Source organism: Mercenaria mercenaria, chromosome 5 (genome assembly GCF_021730395.1).
Source record: "Mercenaria mercenaria strain notata chromosome 5, MADL_Memer_1, whole genome shotgun sequence".
In the NCBI taxonomy this organism is placed as follows: domain Eukaryota; kingdom Metazoa; phylum Mollusca; class Bivalvia; order Venerida; family Veneridae; genus Mercenaria; species Mercenaria mercenaria.
Genome location: NC_069365.1, coordinates 54573343 through 54593685, shown reverse-complemented (window position 1 = coordinate 54593685; position 20343 = coordinate 54573343). Strand labels below are relative to the sequence as shown.

The following is a 20343-nucleotide window of genomic DNA, read 5'->3' as shown; positions in this document are numbered from 1 at the left end:
TTATGATTTTACGTTGAATTTATTTTGAATAAAGATTTATCTTCAATACAGTTTAAATTTTAAAGTCATACTTTTGATGCTTACTAGAACGCTTTCACTGCATAAAGGTTGACAACAGAGTCGACGTAGTTATCCAGTGCTAACACTGTCTGACTACAAAACCAGGGTTCGTGAATTCGATCCACCGCTTATTCAATCAAAATAACTAACAATTTGAATTTACACCTGACACGCTAACTTTAAATAAGAAGGGATAGAGCGTCTATACTGTATCTTGAACTATTTCTAACAACTTTCTGGAGGAGTCGCCAACATCATGGGTTTTCGGTGGCGTCCTTACATCGAGCCACAATTCCTCTAAACGTTTAATAAAAGTGAATAATTGCAAGCTATCGTTGATTATAATTTCTAGGTACCCATGTTAAATTCGTTTTGTATATATTGTACTGCTTTTTTTAACTACATCGTAAATGTAACGTTTAATATCATTATTTACTTTACTTGTGTATGTCAGTTAGACACCTACTCAGATTTTAATATTTGTTATTTATTCAGAAAGGTACTCATTTAGGAACGCTTTATTTGAAGACTACTGATATGTTAAGTTTAAAATATTAAGTTTCAAAACTTTAACCGTAACAAATGTAAACTTACCTTTAACAATAAAATACATTTATTGCTGTTAGGCAAATTTACTTCTCGTTTTAAAATTGAATTAGAACTTTACTTCGCAAATAAATTTTGAATTTTAATATAATTATATATACTGTTTATCTAATATGGAACTATTTTATATATTGGGTATTCATTGGTTTCAGAGATTCCGGCATTGATTTAATTTAGACTAATGTTCCTCTAATGTAATTCATGTTTATAATAAAAAGGTCTAATATCTATGTTAAATTATAACTTCTCTTTTATTATTAATAAATGAAAGTGTAATAGAAATTCGGGCGAAAAAATACGTCTTTACTTCTTCATGAAGATAGACATTTAATTTGTTTAAGAATTATAATAGCACAATTCTTCAAAACTTAAAACTGTTTAATACACATATGAACTGTTAGTAAATAAAAGCGAATATATGAGACATTTGTGGCTTATTATTTCCAGCAAAATCCGTCTTGCAAATCACGACATGGACACGGCCCGCTACATGTAGCAATACAAAAACTGGATATGTCTAAATACATGCATGTTTGATGGGGCAATTTTAGCTCTTATCATATCCCGTCCTTTTCAGCTTTGTTTAAGTACAGTAAGTTTTAAAAGTATATATACCAATATATTTGTCATGAAACGATATTTATGATTACAGATAAAACTGTTTATTATAGAAAGTCGAACTATTATTTCCGATTTTACAAAATTTGATAATTATGAAACCAAGGTCTACTTTACAATATACGCGGCATCTCAAATATTAGGAGTATGTAATAATCATGGCCAAAAATAGAACAGTGTTTGTTTCATTTTTCGTGACAGAACAACCTACAGACTGAGGTAGAGAACCATGTGTCAGTTTTTAGCTCACCTGAGCCGAAGGCTCATGATGGGCTATTAGGATTGATGAATGTTCGTCATCCGTTCGTCCTTCGTCCGTTCACATTTAATTTTTTTACACTCTAGCATCCACAATTTTGAAGCAATCTTAATCAAATTTGGTCACACTGTTTTTGGTCACAAGATCTCGGATGATTTTGATTATGGATCGATAAGTATGACCAGAGTTATGTACCTTTGAATGTGTATGACTTCAAGATCTTGAATGAGTTAGATTATTAACGAAATCGGGCCAGTAGGTCAAGAATTGTATGCCCTTGATTGACAAAATTTGTTATATTTCACATTGGTTACACTCTAGCATCTTTATTTCTTCACTAATCCTAATCATATTTACAAAAAATGTGTATGACCTTAAGATCATGGATGAGTTTGATTATGAGCAAAATCGGGCTGGTATTTATGTGCCCCTGATTTACAATAATTACTATTGTTTACGTTGTTTACACTCTAGCACTTTCAATTCTTACCAATCCAAAACATATTAATATAGTATATGTATTGCCATAAGATCTTGGATGAGTTCAATTTTGAACAAAATCAGAGTTGTGGGCCCTTGATTTTGCAAAAAATCCTATATTTTACCTTGTTTACACTAGAACACCTTCATTCCTTCAGCAAATCAAATCATATTTATATAGAATGTGTATGAGCATAAGATCTCAGAAAAGTTTGATTATGAGTGAAATTTGATCATTAAGATTAGAGTTATTCGCCTTTGATTTTACAGAAAGTTCTATATTTTCCCTTGTTTACACTCAAGCAACTTCATAACTTCACCTATTTAAATTATATTTACACAGAATGTGTATGATTAACAGACCTTGGACGAGTTCCAAGGGCTAAATCAGTTTAATAGGACCAGAGTTATGTTCCTTTGATTTACAAAAATTGCTATATTTCACATTGCTTCGTATTTTTTCTTTCTTTACCAGTCCTAATCACGTGTATGTAATTGATTTGAAAGTTCAAGTATATGTCTTCAGGTGGTCTCAGATTATCTGGTTAATAACTCTGGACTGATTTTATTTCAAATTACCTCCCTTTGTCTTTAATTAAAATGAACATATTTTGGTAACTACTATCATGATTGGTTCCAAATTTCATTTATGTGATCAAGTGGACCCAGACAATCAGGGTAGACAACTCCGGAGTGAATTTTTGACAAATAACCTCCCTTTATTTTTTTAATTTGAATGGATATTTCTTAGTAACTTCTGACAAGACTGATTTGAAATTCCATCAGTGTCATCAGCGTACTCAGATGTTCAAGTTAGAAACCTCTGGATTGATTTTTGTCATATTACCTCCCTTTGTTTCAGCTCACGATGATTATGTAAAACCTTGACAACACTATACTCACCATAGCATTTTAATTCCCAGTCCGTTTATTTATATGTATGTCATATGATATACTTCCGCTGACACAAATATCACTCAGGTGAGCGATATAGGGCATCTTGGCCCTCTTGTTTTTATTAGGTTTAACGTTACACTGACTTTATTATTCGTCATTTGGCGACATTCCAGCTGTCGCCGGTGCAGGAAGACCCCAGGTGCCACTGCTGAAATTTTTCCAGGCATGAGCAGGTACAGGCTAGACCAACCGCCCTTACATGAATGATTTAACATCCCAGGCGAGGTTCAGATCCCACAGCGGTGAGGAGCAAGTAATTTGAAGTCAGCAATTTTAACCACTCTGCCATGTAGGCCCCTTATTATATTTTATTCTTAGGTGTAATTCCCCACAATTATCACAGTTTTTGACAAGTAAATTAGTATTTAACAAAGAGCTGTTTTACGTAAAGAAACAATATTTTTGCATGTCACATAGGATATTTTCCGTGCTTTTACCGGTGTTAAAATCGTCTTACACCCCGGCATAAATTATCGAATAAAAATAAAACGATGTCAATGGTCTCTATATGCATAGACAAATAAAGTGAAATCTACAAAATCATCAATTTTGACAACGTCTTAATTGTATTATTGTTATACTTGTATTGCGGCACTGACTAAACACTGACCAGCCGGCGTCTACAAATAGTTCGACCAAAGTTTCAGGTAAAATAAACATTTGCTTTTTAGCTCGACTATTCATAGAATAGTGAGCTATTGCACTCGCCCATGCGTCGGCGTCGGCGTCGGCGTCCGCGTCCGCGTCCGCGTCCCGATTTTGGTTAAGGTTTTGTATGTAAGCTGGTATCTCAGTAACCACTTGTGGGAATGGATTGAAACTTCACACACTTATTCACTGTGACAAACAGACTTACATTGCACAGGTTCCATAACTCTATTTTGCTTTTTACAAAATTATGCCCCTTTTTCGACTTAGAAATTTTTGGTTAAGGTTTTGTATGTAAGCTGGTAACTCAGTAACCACTTGTGGGAATGGATTGAAACTTCAAACACTTATTCACTGTGATGAACTGATCTACATTGCACAGGTTCCATAACTCTATTTTGCATTTTTACAAAATTATGCCCCTTTTCCGACTTAGAAATTTTTGGTTAAGGTTTTGTATGTAAGCTGGTATCTCAGTACTTACTAACGGGAATGGATTGAAACTTCACATACTTGTTCACTATCATGGTCTGACATGCACTAAGCAAGTCACATAACTCTACTCTCTTTTTTTATCAAAATTATGCCCCTTTTTCGACTTAGCAGTTTTTGGTTAAATTTTTGTATGTAATCTGATATCTCAGTATCCACTAATTGGAATGGATTGAAACTTCACACACTTGTTCACTGTCATGCTCTTACATGCACTGTGAAGGTCCCATAACTCTACTTGGCATTTTTACAAAATTATGCCCCTTTGACTTAGCAGTTTTTTGTTAAGTTTTTGTATGTAAGCTGGTATCTCAGTATCCACAAATTGGAAAGGATTGAAACTTCACACACTTGTTCACTGATATGACATGCAGTACAGAGGTTCAATACCTCTACTTTGCATTTTACAAAATTATGCCCCTTTTTCAACTTTTGTATTCATTCAATTGACAAGGCTGTTGAATAGTCGAGCGTTGCTGTCCTCCGACAGCTCTTGTTGTAACTTTGGAATATGTTGGTGGTTAAGGATGGGGCTTTGTGTGCGTTTAACAAATTAAAAGGGACATGCATTCAACAATGATAGTATTCTTTGGAAAGCTTGTTGGTATATAAATTAAATTCGGTACTATTAGAATTGTCTTCATGTAATTGTGTTTATTCCTTGTGATTAAGGCTAAAGTCAATTGTTTGTCAATGTGTTTATTCCTTGTGATTAAGGCCAAAGTCAATACGCGGGGTGAACCCGTGTTTTTGGACTTCTCTATTGAAGGAAAATTTCAGCCTTTGTTCAAATTTTGTCCACGAACCAAATGGCGGGCATTGAAAAATAAAAAGCACGGAGATAGAAAACGGATCTAGGTATTTAAAAGTTCTCAGTTGTGTACAATTTCTCCCGGCAACAGTAGATATTGGTCAGTTTACCGTTAGATTGTGCGCGGACAATAACAGAACGGCATGCAAATATTGTGGTCTGACAAGTCACGCGTATTTCAAATGTCCAACAAAAAGATCTAATGCACCAATCACGAACCAGAATAAAAATAACAATCAAAAAAGCATTTTATAATTGCAATAGTGACGACCATTTAAAAATGCCTGTCCACATGATGTAATATGTAAGTTTTGTAAAACTGAAGGACACACTCAAAACAACTGCCCAGATGAGCGCTATGGAGAATATGCATCTGTTATTTGGAAGGACATACCGCCAACAAATTGCAGTTTGAAGATGGGAGCATTAGCGCATCAGTAGAATCGATGCCAGTGATCTCGGAATCAATGAAAAATCCCTGGAGCGTTGAAAGTACTGGACGTGACGAGTCAGAAGAAGACGACTCAGTATCTTAATTACATTCTGGAACGAAAAATCTTTCTGAAACCGTAAATCAGGAAGATGATCCCCCTTCGCCATCACTTCTTGAAAATCCCACCATCATTTGTGTACCAACGGAAAGAAAGTTTTGTGATAATCGGAGATTCAAATACAAACAGACTTCATATACCGGAAAAAATATCCAGACCAAATCTGTGCCTGAGCTATCTTTAGAAACTGCTGAAAATGTAGTAAATTCTATCATCATTCCCCATGACAGCAGAATCGGAGGAGTGGTAGTTCACCTGGGCACAAATGACATCCCGAAAAAGAACAAAAACGAGGTAGTTACCAGTGCTAAAAAGACGCTTGACCTTATTTCTCAACAAGAGCTGTCGGAGGACAGCAACGCTCGGCTATTCAACAGCCTTGTCAATTGAATGAATACAAGTTGAGAAAGGGGCATAATTTTGTGAAAATGGAAAAAAGGGTTATGGAACCTTCACAGTGCTTATCATCTCATAAAGTGAACAAGTGCGTGAAGTTTCAATCCTTTCCCCTAAGTGGATTATGAAATACAAGCTTACATACAAAAACTTAACCAAAAACTGCTAAGTCCAAAAAGGGGCATAATTTTAAAAAAGAGCAAAGTAGAGTTATGGGACCTACACAGTGCATGTCAGATCATGACAGTGAACAAGTGTGTGAAGTTTCAATCCATTCCCACAAGTGGTTACTGAGTAACCAGCTTACATACAAAACCTTAACCAAAAATTTCTAAGTCGAAAAAGGGGCATAATTTTGTAAAAAAGCAAAATAGAGTTATGGAACCTGTGCAATGTAGGTCAATCTATCACAGTGAATAAGTGTGTGAAGTTTCAATCCATTCCCGTAAGTGGTTACTGAGATACCAGCTTACATACAAAACCTTAACCAAGAATTTCTAAGTCGAAAAAGGGGCATAATTTTGTAAAAAAGCAAACTAGAGTTATGGAACCTGTGCAGTGTAGGTCAGTTTATCACAGTGAATACGTGTGTGAAGTTTCTATTCATTCCCACAAGTGGTTACCAGCTTACCAGCTTACATACAAAACCTGAACCAAATCGGGACGCCGACGCGGACGCCGACGCCGACGCATGGGTGAGTCCAATAGCTCTACTATTCTTTGAATAGTCGAACTAAAAATGGCCGAAATGTCCAATCGCCTACTCCAGTATTTTACCAAGAGTCGGCAATAGCGCTCCCGTCAAGCGCATAGATATGGACGCGAAGCACATTAACCTCAAAATTCTTGACTACTGTGGGAAAAATAAATATATGCATTATTTTGATAATGATGATATGTTTCTTCAAGGGAAAAATAAACAGTCGACTCTTTGTATGATGCTGGAGACCCGCAAGGAATCCACATTTCCGAGGAAGAAAATTTAAAAAAAAAGTAAATAACGATATTTCGACTTCAGAAACGGAAAAAAATAAGTCAAGAATTAAAGTTTTATTACAACAAACAGTTAGAAGCTGCAACAATAAGGTCGAAGGCAAAGGATTTATGTGAAAATGAAACCTCATCAAGATATTTTTTCAAGTTGGAAAAGAAGCGAGGAAAGCAAAAATTATGGTCAAAAATTCGCACTGAGATGGGGGAAATAAAGCAAGATATTAATTCTATCTTAAGTGAACAACAAACCTTTTACAAGTCGCTATTTTCACCAGAAGGTATTGACAAAATTTCGGCGGAAAAAATTAATATCATATGTAAACACAAAAATTAATGAAAATGAAGCACATGCTTTAGAATCAGGAGTAAATGAAGAAGAAATAAAAAGAGTAATTATGAGCTTTAAACGTCTTAAATCACCAGGAGAGGATGGAGCTTATTGCCGAATGGTACCAACAATTATTAAAGGAGATTTGTTAGAAGTAGTCAGAGAATGTTTAGAAAAGTTTTGTTTATCGGATTCACTATACATGGGGATAATATCATTATTATATAAAAATGGGTAAAAGAAAATCTCAAAAACTTTGCTCAATGTTGATTACAAAATAATTTCAAAAATCATAGCCGAAAGACTGAAACCGCCTCTTTTAAAACTACTTAATACTGACCAAAAAGGTTTTATAAAAGGGCGAAATTTAAATGAAGCAAACATTAATTCAAGACTTAATAAAATTTTCAGACCTCGAAAATCAAGACGGTGTAATAGTTTTTCTAGACCAAACAAAAGCCTTTGACAGAGTAGAATGGGAGTGGGTTGATATATGTTTAGAAAAATATGGTTTCGGAACTAAATATAGAAAATGGATTCAAATGTTTCTTTTAGGCTCAAAAGCAGTTATACAAACAAATGGGTTTATACCGGAATACTTCTCAATATCAAGGTCTATAAAACAAGGCTGTCCGGTGGCACCGTTACCTTATATCTTGCAGGCAGAACCTATGGCATGCCATGTTAGATCAAATACAAACATTAAAGGCATTAAACTCCCATCTCATAATCAGTTGAATTTAGAAATCAAACTTAGGCAATATGTAGACGACACGCAATTCTTCTGCTAAAATGAAACTTGTCTACCGCATCTATTTCAAAATCTAAAGGTTTACGACAAAGCATCAGGCGCCAAAATTAACAAAGAAAAAACAACCGGACTTTTATTGGTAAATTAAAGAACAGCACTTCGAAATACAACGAAAATAAATGAACTAAAAATTACAATAAAACATTGGGTGTGTGCCACGGCTACAATAGTGATGCTAATGAAATTTGGATGGAAAAAATAAACTAAAGAAAAAACTGTCTACAAGTATGGAAATCAAGAGATTTAACATATCATGGAAAAATTCTTATTTTAAAAACTTTTGTCGTATCGCGTATTAACTTTGAAATAGAAACAAGAGGAATTCTATAAAAATACATTGACGAACTAGAAATTATAATGAGTAACTTTTTATGGAATAAGAAACCCTCAGTAGCTAAAAGTACAATTTTACTAAACAAAGAAGTGGAGGTCTTAAAATGTGTAATATACCAAATATCTATGCAGGTCTAAACATAGACTAGCTCTTAGACTATGATATATCTTTTTACATTTTTATGATTGAATGTAGTGAACTGAGCCAGTCTATATCATATGCCCATGATTTAGAAACTGCTTCAGTCTAGAAACAACAGAGGACATAGGAAATATGTATATTTTTTGCAATAATGAAATAAAACAATGCAGCGATCCTTTAAATTTCGAATCCTTTTTAAAGAGTTACATCATTTCGTTAAAACAATTCTGGGAATTTTCCAGAAATACTTTTATTTCATCTGAAAACTTGTTACAATTATTGAAAAATAAGCGTAACTGGATCTCCGAATGGAGCATTATTAAATCGAGCATTCCGAAAAAAATATATTGCAGCACTTAAAACCACGGATTTCAGAGCTGATAAATTATCAATTTATCTAGACGAACTGCAATTGAAAGATATTTCACGAAAGTAAAAAAAGCCGGAAAATCTAAAACTAAACCAAATATCATTGATATTAAACAGGAAAAAGTTTTAATTCAAGTCGGAAGGTAATTGGGAAAACACGCTTAATAGCACTTTACCGCGGGAAAAAAACCTGAATTCAGATTTCACGTTCTTACTCTTCAAAAAAGGCGAAACGGTTTCAGTGGAAATTTATCTTAAGGTTATTTTTACGGAATACAGACTAAATTGTATGAAATTATCAGATGGGAAATGTATCATAATTATGTAAACAATATCCAGAAACTTTAATACATTTGATGTGGGAATGTGATTTTGCCAAGGATATTTGGAATGTTTTGACACAGAAATTTCAAGACCTTTTTTAAATCTTAATTCTCAACATTTTTCCCTAAAACTCGCTGTACTTTTCGGCTTATATGAACAGCCCCTTATAATATGTAGATTCTTATTAAATACTTTAATATTTGAAACAAAATGGGCTATTTGGAAGTATTGAAATAGTATGAAACACAATAATACAAAGCCAACTCTTAAAACTTTTTACAGAAATTTAAAGTCAGCAATTAAAGATCAAATTTTAATACAAGGTATTGAAATTGAAAGCTTAAACTTTAGAAATATAATTGAAACTCTGTTGTGACGGATATTGTTTAAGGCAAGGGACGTAAGTCAGAAAAGATTTTGATTCAAGAAAGAAATCTTCGGTTCTCAACCTTTTCAACTTTCGCTTTCGGACAAGTCACTGATATCATATAGCGGATGGGTTGTTTTTTGTTTGTTTTCTTTTTTTTTTTTTTTTGTTATTTCTTTTTTTTTTTTTTGGTTTAAAAATATAAAAATATTAGAGCTTACTATGTCTACTGTACATTAATAATTTTATTGTGAATATGTGTACTACTGGTTTATAATTGTATTATACAGATTCTAATAATTTCATAATAATAACTCATTGAACATTGTAAGGCTAATAGGCGGATGATCCCCGACCCCTATTATGCCAATGACGGGGAAAATAAATGGGGTTAAAGGCTATTTTCGGACGAATCCAAGATCAACGTCAACCGGCTGGATGGACGTGTACGTGTATGGCGCGCACGTGGTGAGCGAGTAGCAGATCAGTGTGTACAGAGGTATGACCGGTGGGGTGGTCGAAGCGTGCACATCTGGGCTGGTATGTCCCAATTTAGACGTACTGATAAAAAAATTCTCAACGGCAACGTCAACGCCCGTAGGTACGTAAATGACGTTCTCCAACCGGAAGTGATCCCGTATATGCGACAAAACCTACGCGGTGGCATATACCAGCATGATAATGCAAGGCCTCACACAACGAACCTAACAACTAACTTTCTAGGAAACAATGATGTTATAGTGCCCTGGACTGGCCGTCCTCGTCGCCAGACCTGGCACCTATAGAGAACATCTGGGCGGAGCTCAAAACACGCGTGTATGCACGTCAACCACCACCGAACAACCTTCAACAGTTACGTCTGGCTCTTATCCAAGAGTGGAACAATATTCCAAAGAACGATATCGCGAATGTAATTGGCTCCATGGGACGTAGATGCGTTGCTTGTATTCAGGCCAATAGAGGATACACAGGTTCTATATATTTACGGCGGAAATATTCAAAGAAAAATGTGTTGCGTTTATTTTGCGGTTCGGTGTATATATACATTGGGTAAACATGCAATATGTAGACCGTGTAAAGAGCCCCTTTAGTAATTATCAACCGATAAAAACGTCATATAGATTATGAAACAGTTCGAGGTAAATACCGGGATTACGTGGATGGTTGATAAGTCTGTAAATGTCAGAGAAAACATGATAACTTGCAATTTTTGCACGGAAAGGATGTGAAGAAAATAACGTAACTATATGACTGAAGACTGCGCAAGGGATTATAAGGCTGTTCTTCAAAATGTCCTTATACATACACAATGTGAACTGCTAATACCAGTGTCGACATTCAAAATAAAATGTACCTTAACATTTATATCACAGTAAGGACAAAAACATTAATTGAAAGGTAATAAATCTAGACGCTTTTATTACTTAATAAAAGCTGATTAAGACATGGAAACGAATAAATTCATATATTTATTTAAAATGTTCATCTGTTTTCTTCCAACATGCTCTTAATCTCATTATAACAATGCAATGACTGAAAATAAACTACTGTACTGTATATGAAACGTAAATTTCCATATTGAAATTAGTCGTTTTCTTCAGGAATACAATACACTTATGACACTTGCTATAACTCATCATCGTACATGAACTCGCTTTTAACTTTATATTTCTAATCAGATATGACATGTTTCTCTGTCTTTACTGCTCGGGTCTGCAACAATACTTATCACAGTTTTATATTCTGTAATTTACTTGAGCTGTAATAATTGATCACCTTCATGTATGTTTCTTTCCTTGTTGAGCCAAGTTTTATGTATCTTCAACATCGGGCATCTAAACCGCTCAACACGGCAACATTATTAAGAAATACGACTCTCAGTACACCTGCTTTAGGCATGAGCTATTTGCATCACGTATAATTATAAGAACATAACAACATGTCACATACTCTCTAGGATTGATTCGAGTTTACAGCATACTTGTTATGAAATGAATTTATGTGCAATGTTAGGCTTTTCCCAAGTACAAGAATTTGATGAAAGAAACCAGATCACTTTCAGGATTGCACTTTTCTAAAATAAGTTAAACCGCTGTTCTTACGTTTGCTATTGTAACGTCATCTCGCAGAAACAGTTTTTCGTTTGGATTCTTCGTCTTGTGCAATTTTTTAGGATTTACAGTAACATTTTGACCACTAAGTTCGGTTATTAAATTGTCATTGCACTTACACATTTCAATTATCATGTCTTCTATATCACCGTCTTCCCAAAAGAAAACGTTCTTTTCGTCTTTGTGTTTTTCTTTTCTTTCTCCAGTCGCTTTGTCGAGGAGAAAAATTGCATCTAGTTTTATTATCTTACTAACTGTTTGACACATTCCAGTATTGTCTTTGCTATTCATTTTTATGATTGTGAGTTCAATAAGAGAGTCTTCAAGTTTCGTGTAGTCAAATATATCCCCTTTGAAAATGTGTATTTGTTTGGCTTCCCCGGACAGAATTTGATGTTTTAGTTCAGTTAGGAATAGAAAATCTGAATCTCCTTCACAAAACAGGACTTTTTTTGCAAATAATATATCTGATAAGTGATCAGATGTGAGAAGTCTTAACTTTTTCATAAAGATCCTGTCTTTTTTAGGCTTTTTGGTGTCCTTAGTAATAGCCTTTCCAGGAACTATACAACACTCTTTGTTAGTCCGCCTAAAAACGAAACAGTCTGATAAAGACCATGGCGAGATGAATGCCGTATTGTGCGTTGTAAGAATAACACGTTTATCGCTTTGACATTGTTTAATCAAGTGCACCATTCTTTCAATCAATTGGGGATGCATTCCTCTGTCAGGCTCTTCAAGAATTATTGTTTTGTACTGTTTACCAGACATAAGAATGGAAAAGGCCTTTGCCTCTAAAATGCCTTCAGGGGCTTTCAGCAAGGCGAACATTTCACCATTCAAACGCAAGTGACTGTCACTGTCACTGCTGTCATCACTCAGATCAAAAACGTACGCATCAGACTTTGTTAATGCATTGAATATTTGATGCTCCCTGGTTCTATCAAATCGTGTTTGGTTCCTATCCTTCAGAAAGCTTTTAATAATTTCACATCTTTTCTCTGCTTCAGCGTAGTTTTCTTCTCGTTTATCGTGTCTAATGCGCTCACTTTCTGACCACTGTAATGGACCAATTGAACGGAGAGGAAACGTAAATACAATCCTGTTTGTTAATAAGTCTAATGGGCCATCTTCGTTTTCAGACTCCTCGATACTTACTTCAAGCTTTGCGGGGTTTAGTTCTGTTAGCAAAAATGGCTCGACATATTCATCGATATTTTGTGTATTTTTGAAGATAGCGTCTATGAACTTCTGCTTAAAGTCGACGTTTTCATTCAAATCCAGTGTTTTGACGGCATGTACATGTAAGCGACGATTAGCTGTATTTACACGGAGAAGATGTTTTTGCATGGGCTCATTCCTTTCGGGATAGTACATAGAAAATTTGTAGTATGTCCTATGTTTTCTCAGACTCACATTTTCTAAAGACTTTGAACTTTCGGGATATGTTAGTCCGTTGACAGTATTTTCATTTATATTATATATTCCGGTCTCAGACCTTTCACTTTCTATCTCTTTGTCCAGCTTTGTAAGTAAAGCTTCGTTCCCGTCTTTACTTTCTTTAATCACGTTTTTATTGGAAATATTTTCGGTACCTTCTGTAACAGAAATGTGTGAAGAGGCCATATAATCTACTGCTATTCCATCTGGAATAACAACAAACCCGCATATGACATACTCTGTTTTTGACGGGTCAGTCCCATTCTCTTTCATTAACGGGTTAGTCTCATTCTCTTTCAGTGACGGGTCAGTCCCATTCTCTTTCATTAACGGGTTAGTCTCATTCTCTTTCAGTGATGGGTCAGTCTCGTTCTCTTTCATTAACGAGTCAGTCTCATACTTTTTGATAAATGGGTCAGTCTCTTCCTCTTTCATTAATGGGTCCGTCTTCTTCTTCTTCATTAAAGGATCGATCTCATTCTTTTTCATTAATGGGTCAGTCTCATTCTCTTTCATAAACGGGCCAGTCTCATTCTCTTTTGTTAACGGAGCCGTCTCATAATCTTTCTTTAACGGATCAGTGTCTTTCTCCTTCTTTAACTGGTCAGTGTCAGTCTCCTTCTCTAGTGGATTAGTTTCATTCTTTTTCTTTAACGGGTCAGCGTCATTCTTTTTCGTTAACGATCCAGCATCATTCCCTTTCTTTATCCGGTCAGTCTCATAAATGCATATAAAATACGATAACTTGTCATTCTCAAATGATGACGAGACTGAAGTACTTAACTCTGTCTTTAAGCACCGTCGTATTCCCTCCAAAACAGAACTCTTTCCTGCGCCATTTTCGCCGATGAAAATGAAAGGACCGGCACCCTGAAAGTCCAGAAACTGTTCTTCTTTGAAGTGAACGAAATTCTTGAAACGAACACTTCTTAACATTACGATTGTGTACGCCTGAAAGGATAAAGAAATACCAATGTACAAAGTTTTTTTATTGAAGCTTGTTCGCTGACTTGACCCCATCATGTCTCTATCATTTTCATAAAAAAAAATTGTTTCGTTAACAAATATCTTCTACATGTATTTAGTTTTTATGGGGGCGGAAGACACTAGCTGTAACTTTCTAAGACACAACCTGATCTCTAAACATAGTCTTCTATTAGTCAGAATTTTGAGCCTTGTAAGGAATCAGCGTTGATTTCGGGCAAAGGATTCAAAGACTTTATCAAAAATGTAATCCAGTATTGAGAAGAAAACTATCAAACATAACCAATTATGCGAAAAATGTGTATAAGGTATCATTTTTCAGGAATTGTATTTTTGAATGATAAAAATGTCCCGGAAGTGCAGACTATGCACCATTATGTTCCTTTATTAATGTGTTTGTTTTGTTCTCGTTTACGTGTTTCATCGGGCCTTTGGCTCTTTATTTATATCTATTATATGCATATCAATGAAAACCGTCTTGAGAAGGGTTTGTTTTAGGGGGTTTCGCGTCCTCTGAACGTGACTAGTCCTGTTGGGATCTTTGATCATTATTTTATATGCATTATTCTAACACGATTCGATTCATTTTCCTATTAAACAAAAAAAACTGTAAACAGTGAATTATTATACGACAACTCACTGTTCTGACGTCACAATATTACGTCATAGCGTTAAACGGCATGTAGCGGCGCGCTGGAAAAGAAACCAATTGAAAACGGGCAAATATTTAATAAATGCCGTCAAGGATGTACTTTAAAGTCCTTGGTAACGTGTTAGAATCGAAATAATATATCTCATTTAGTGATTTGCTCTTGAATAAATTATTGTTTATCGTTCAGATGCGTATTATTATATCACTCGGGCTACGCCATCGTGATATAATTCCTTCGCATCTGAACTCTAAGCAATGATTTATTCAACGACAAATCACTGGATGAGATATATTATTTCTTAAATAATAACCTTTGAAAAGAAGTTATTCATGTTGTGTTCTGCTAAAACATTTCTGTGATAAATATGAGTCAGTTATTTAGATATCGTTGACTGAAACATATTTCTTAAGTTTGGATTTATATTCCCCAGTAGCAAATGGATCCGGTAAAAGTTCTGCTTTAGAAGGAATTTGTCGCTGCTTGAAATCAGAGCTTAGCATAACAGTTTCGAAATCACCTAATTCGTATCAGCTGTATTTCGTTTGTAATTTTGAAATGTATTCGATAGGAAGACAACATATTGTGTGCGGAATTGTTTCTCTTCTCGACAATATGGGACAAATTGACATTAAATCTGAGGAAGTTGGTGACAATGTGTAGATAAATGACGATATTCACAGTCAACAAATCAAAGAAAAAATCGAAGCAGACAACGCAGTCATTAATTCAGATGAAAGCAAATCAGAACTTTTACTGGATCAATTTTCCCAAATGAACATAAAAGGTCAATCTTTTTAAAAATCAAAAGCCTGATCATCCTTAAACTTCACAAAATTCTTAAATCAAATTGATTTGAGCATGGCTAATGACACAATCTGTAATATTGAGAAATGATTCTAATTATCTGCCTTAATTATAAATCACATATTTGAAGGACATGACTGTAAAAAGTTGTTGTCTTTATTACATGATCTTTAAAAAGTCTCTGTATTAAAGTGGTTAGTATATAATGGACATTTATACTCGAAGTTTATCATAATTCGACGGCCGATTTTATAATATAAGATTCTTCCACTGGATATAGGTGCTGATGGGAATATCCGTGTTTCAGGCGGTATTGAGGCTCTGCCGAGTTACAGCCTAAACAGTTATCTGAGAGCCGGATATCTCCATCTTCACTTACAGCCAGTCAAGGAATCTTTTCCTTGCATACCATTTTCAAGAAAAAATATCAAAATCAAACGAACAACTTTCTTTTAAGAACTATTTTCTTACGGCAGCATAATTAAAAAATGAGCGGGAAGTCAACGTCCGTAAACAGGAAATGTTGACAGCATGACGTTTCAAAGACAGAAAACAATATTTAGTTCCGGTTTTGTTTCATTACTTGCAGCGAAACGTTGTGCTTTCTTAATAAACTTACGTTTATTCTAATCGAGAATTATACTATAAAGAACAAAGAGGAACTGTCGGGAATTTTGATTTTTATTCCGCTTTATGAAATAAACTATAAATTACTACATAAATCTTCTACATATTTTTAGTTCGTAATACGTCATTTACAACACAAGAGTCATATAACAACCCGGGATGTAAGATTTTTCCAGAACCGGTTAAAATACCGGAAATTCCCGGCTAGCATGCAACAATATAACATGATAAAATGGTTATTTTATTTTTCACTTTTCAATGTAAACGTTTCATTAATTAAACTTGGTCGTAAACCGTGTATTACTCTCCAGTTTCGTTTTCATTTCCAAAATTTTCCGAAAGTATAAATAGGGCAAGTACCTTTATTACCTCCACGGACAAGTGGTTAAGGGTGTTGACTTTCCTGACATCATCTGATTCAAAACTCATTGGTGTTTTTGATGCTATGGAGCAAATAAAGCTGGTCTATGAAAGGTCAGACTGACAGTGGTTCTATTGCAGTGTTCATTCGTTTCTTAATTAATGCTTGGATGGTCTTCCCCTAATGTGAAAAGTCACCACATGATCTAAATGGTATTGCCTTGACCTAAATCGAACAAACAGCAGACGAAAATTAAGGTGAGTTTGTAAAATGCGGAATGTAGATACCATATTACATTACCTTAGAACATGAACTTTAAAATTTTCACAGTCTAATTCCGATTATTTTCCAGATCTTTGGATTCCGGCAACTTTAATTTCTGTGTTTATTGTTTATTTTCCTTCTTTTACAAAACTAAAAGGAAGTATTGTTTATAACCGTCATGAATTGAAGATTATGTAATGTACAGGGACATTATTTCGTACGCTAGCGTTTATCTAACTATATATTATCATATTGTACCTACTATCAGCCTATCAATAACCTTTATCAAGTCGTTGATTATTTTAGATGTATTTGTATTACACGTGCTGTAAAAGATTAAACATTTAATGCGCAATAGGCTTTCAAGATAAACATTTAAATCAATTTTCAATAAGATTTGCCTAAGGTTCAATGAATATGGCAGAATGCATTCAAACTATGAGTGTCACGGAAATATATATATCATTTCATAAGGCCTTTCAGAAAACGAAACAAAATCTATCAAAGACCTCGCCCCCCCCCCCCCCCCCCCACCACACCCCGTTTAATCAGATTGAAAATATATCTTTAAATTTCGATGAGGGATCGATAAAGTCAACAAACTATTTGGTTGCATTTTTACTATTTTAACTACTTACTGGCTGTTAAGTTTATTCGTCAGACTTAACTAAATGTTGTAAAGTGTTATATTTATATAATAAGTATAGGTTGATAAGACGTATAGATAATACTTAAATTTGATGGGACATAATGATAAGACTACATGTTGGCTTGTTATATTCTGAAACAGTCCCCGACAAATACTCACAGCATTTAAATTATATCACGATGGTGTAGTTTCCAATTATCATAGCGTATCAAGATTTCTATTAGACCCAGTCTAAAGCCTGTATTTCCAGGATCAAGGTCCTAATACATTGAAGCATCAATACAAGGCCTGAAACTCCAAGGTCAAGTTCCTACTACATTAAAGTAAAAGTAGTATAGTGCGGCCGATTTCGCATCCGGCCTGGTGCTACTAGTTCTACACGCATGACTGAGTCGGAACAATGGCATAGATCACGTGACCCTATGACGTAACAGTTAGTCATCGCGTGGGGCGGGTCTTACGCGGAAAAACCCGTGACGACATAATCGCGCAACAAGATGGCGGACAGGTCAATGCTCTGGAACAATGGGGGAGCCGCACCCAACATTCCAAATAACAAAAGAGAGTAGGTAATTTCTATGACGTCATAGGTCGCACCCTTAACGTCCCCAAAACAATAGAGACTGGGTGAGTCAATCGGAAATTCCCATGACATCAGGGCCGCACCCAATATTCCAAATATTAAAAGAGAGCAGGTGAGTCAATCGGAAATTCCCATGACGTCACCTGGCGCACCCTTAACGTTCCGTTACCAACCAGCTTCTCTAGTTTTAGCATTAGACAATAGAGGATCTTTTATAACCGTTTTATCACCTTAGTTATATTATTCATAATCAATTTTCTATTGTTCTAACATAATAGATTTCTTAACTGAATAACCGTAAACCGCTCCCAGTTCCACTTTTAATAACGAGGTATATTTGTACTCAGTTACACAAGGAAACAGTAGTGGTAGCATCAGCAACAGCAGAAGTAGTATCAGGAGCAATAGCATCATCATCAGCAGTAGCATCATCCGCAGTATCATCAGTGACTTCTTGCTATGTCTACAAGAAAATAAATAAAATTGACTATATATATTATAATATGAAAACAGTGTTGTTTTTTGTTGTTGTTTTTTTCTTTTTTTTAATTTTAATGTAGAATGAAAAATGACAATGCAAAATTCGTTGACCTTACTTCAATAGGTAGTTTATCATATTTTTGATCTCTCGATACCGTGGTATTTGATAAAGACCCGTATCACAAAATAACAGGTAATTTAATCGGATAGTAGGCGCGTGGCTGTATTGAAATTACTTTGACATTTGATCCGCGGTATTGTTATATCAATTAATGGTTTAATTTGATTTGAAATTAATTTGAACTTGTCTAAGAAAAAAGCAAATTGCGCCCGAAAGTCTGTAACGTATAACATATGGCCAGTTTACCAAGCTTTTAGATCATTTTCATTTAATAAATTATCAAAATGTCATAACAATCTTATTTGTGTTAACTGTTATATACGGAAAATAGGAATTATGTAAAGTGTTATATTCCCCATCCTTTTCTTATCCAATCTTTAGCATGACCTTGTTTAATATACAGATTCTATACAAAATGTGCACTTGAGGTGTTTGGGCTTGGCTGAATGATAGTCCAGAGCCCAAAATGTGTAAAAGTGAGTTGCTCTTCAATGATTTGGAATATGTTCATTTATATTACAAATAAAGGCATTATTCTGAGATAGGTTTATCAATTTGTAGACATTTATCCGTCCGTAAGAATCACAATTCACATACACATGTTACGCCCAAACTTGTGAGAATATACAGCAGTTAAGATTTTCTATGAATAGTATCGTATTTATTTCCAGTCACACACGTATATATATATGTCAAGAAAACAACAAGAGCAGAATAGAAGAGGATAGCTCGAGCCCAGCATTAATTTGTAAGAATTCTATTGCGATCATCTTTGTTTTGAAACTGTTATTCGATTTTGCGACTATTGTAGTTTTATGTTATGCTATGTTCGGTTCGAATATTTAGTGATATTTCTAAAACGTATGCTATTTATTATATGCAATCTTTAAATAAACGAATATATTTTGTAACCCCAAAGTCCACTTGAACAAACTTTCGTTTCGTTCTGCCATAGTCATGTAAATGTGTTACATTTCATATTTTCTGTTACACAATTTTAGCCTTGTAATATTGAACATAATTAAACCATATTTTGAATGAAAAATATTACTTGTTTGAAATATACTTGTACCTTATACAAGTGTATCTTGTAGATGGAATGTAGCCACACGCTGTATGTTACCATCATGCGGACGTTGCAATTATTTTAGGACTTTCATATTACATTTTGTTTAATAAAATCTTGAAAGCCCTAAAATCTGATTTTATACTTTATTTATGTCATCAAGTCATTTTTGTGCAAATATTCAAAACTGCATTTGCATCTGTTGGTATTCTACCTGTAAGACGGATGTATATTGTTAAAATTTGAAATTCTTCTTTCAAATATAAGATGCAAATAAATCATGCTCACTGTTTGTCTTACCACTTCTAGCTTTAATTTAAAGGGTAATTATAGCTGTTTGTTGCGTTTGAAGATAGAACAATATCTCATCGTGTGCGCAACATAAGTGATATTTTTATGTATGTTTTGATCGTTCACCTAAAACAAAATATGAAAGAAAAGTGTTTTCTTCCTGTTTCGTGCATTTTAATGACGATTTAGTTAAAAAAATTAATCCACGAGTTCTGTTTCATTTCTTGGTTTTACTATCGATAAATCTTTGACATAAATAGTTATTTGTTTCAGGAAAGTACTAAGTTATCTTTTACTAAAATATACAAAAAGGTGGAGGTAAATAATAAAAGATTTATTATAACAGTAGCTTGGTCTCGGATAT

At 34.5% G+C, this 20343-nt stretch overlaps 1 protein-coding gene across 1 annotated transcript; it reads right to left on the bottom strand.

The window, feature by feature from the left end:
* Positions 1–11007: 11007 nt before the first annotated feature.
* Positions 11008–17021, bottom strand: LOC123557255 (uncharacterized). Its single transcript, XM_045348626.2, has 2 exons — positions 16826–17021; positions 11008–14047 (listed from the first exon to the last, which is right to left on the bottom strand). The coding sequence occupies exon 2, from the start codon at positions 14030–14032 to the stop codon at positions 11630–11632; it is 2403 nt and encodes an 800-aa protein (XP_045204561.2). The 5' UTR covers positions 14033–14047; positions 16826–17021; the 3' UTR covers positions 11008–11629.
* Positions 17022–20343: the final 3322 nt, after the last annotated feature.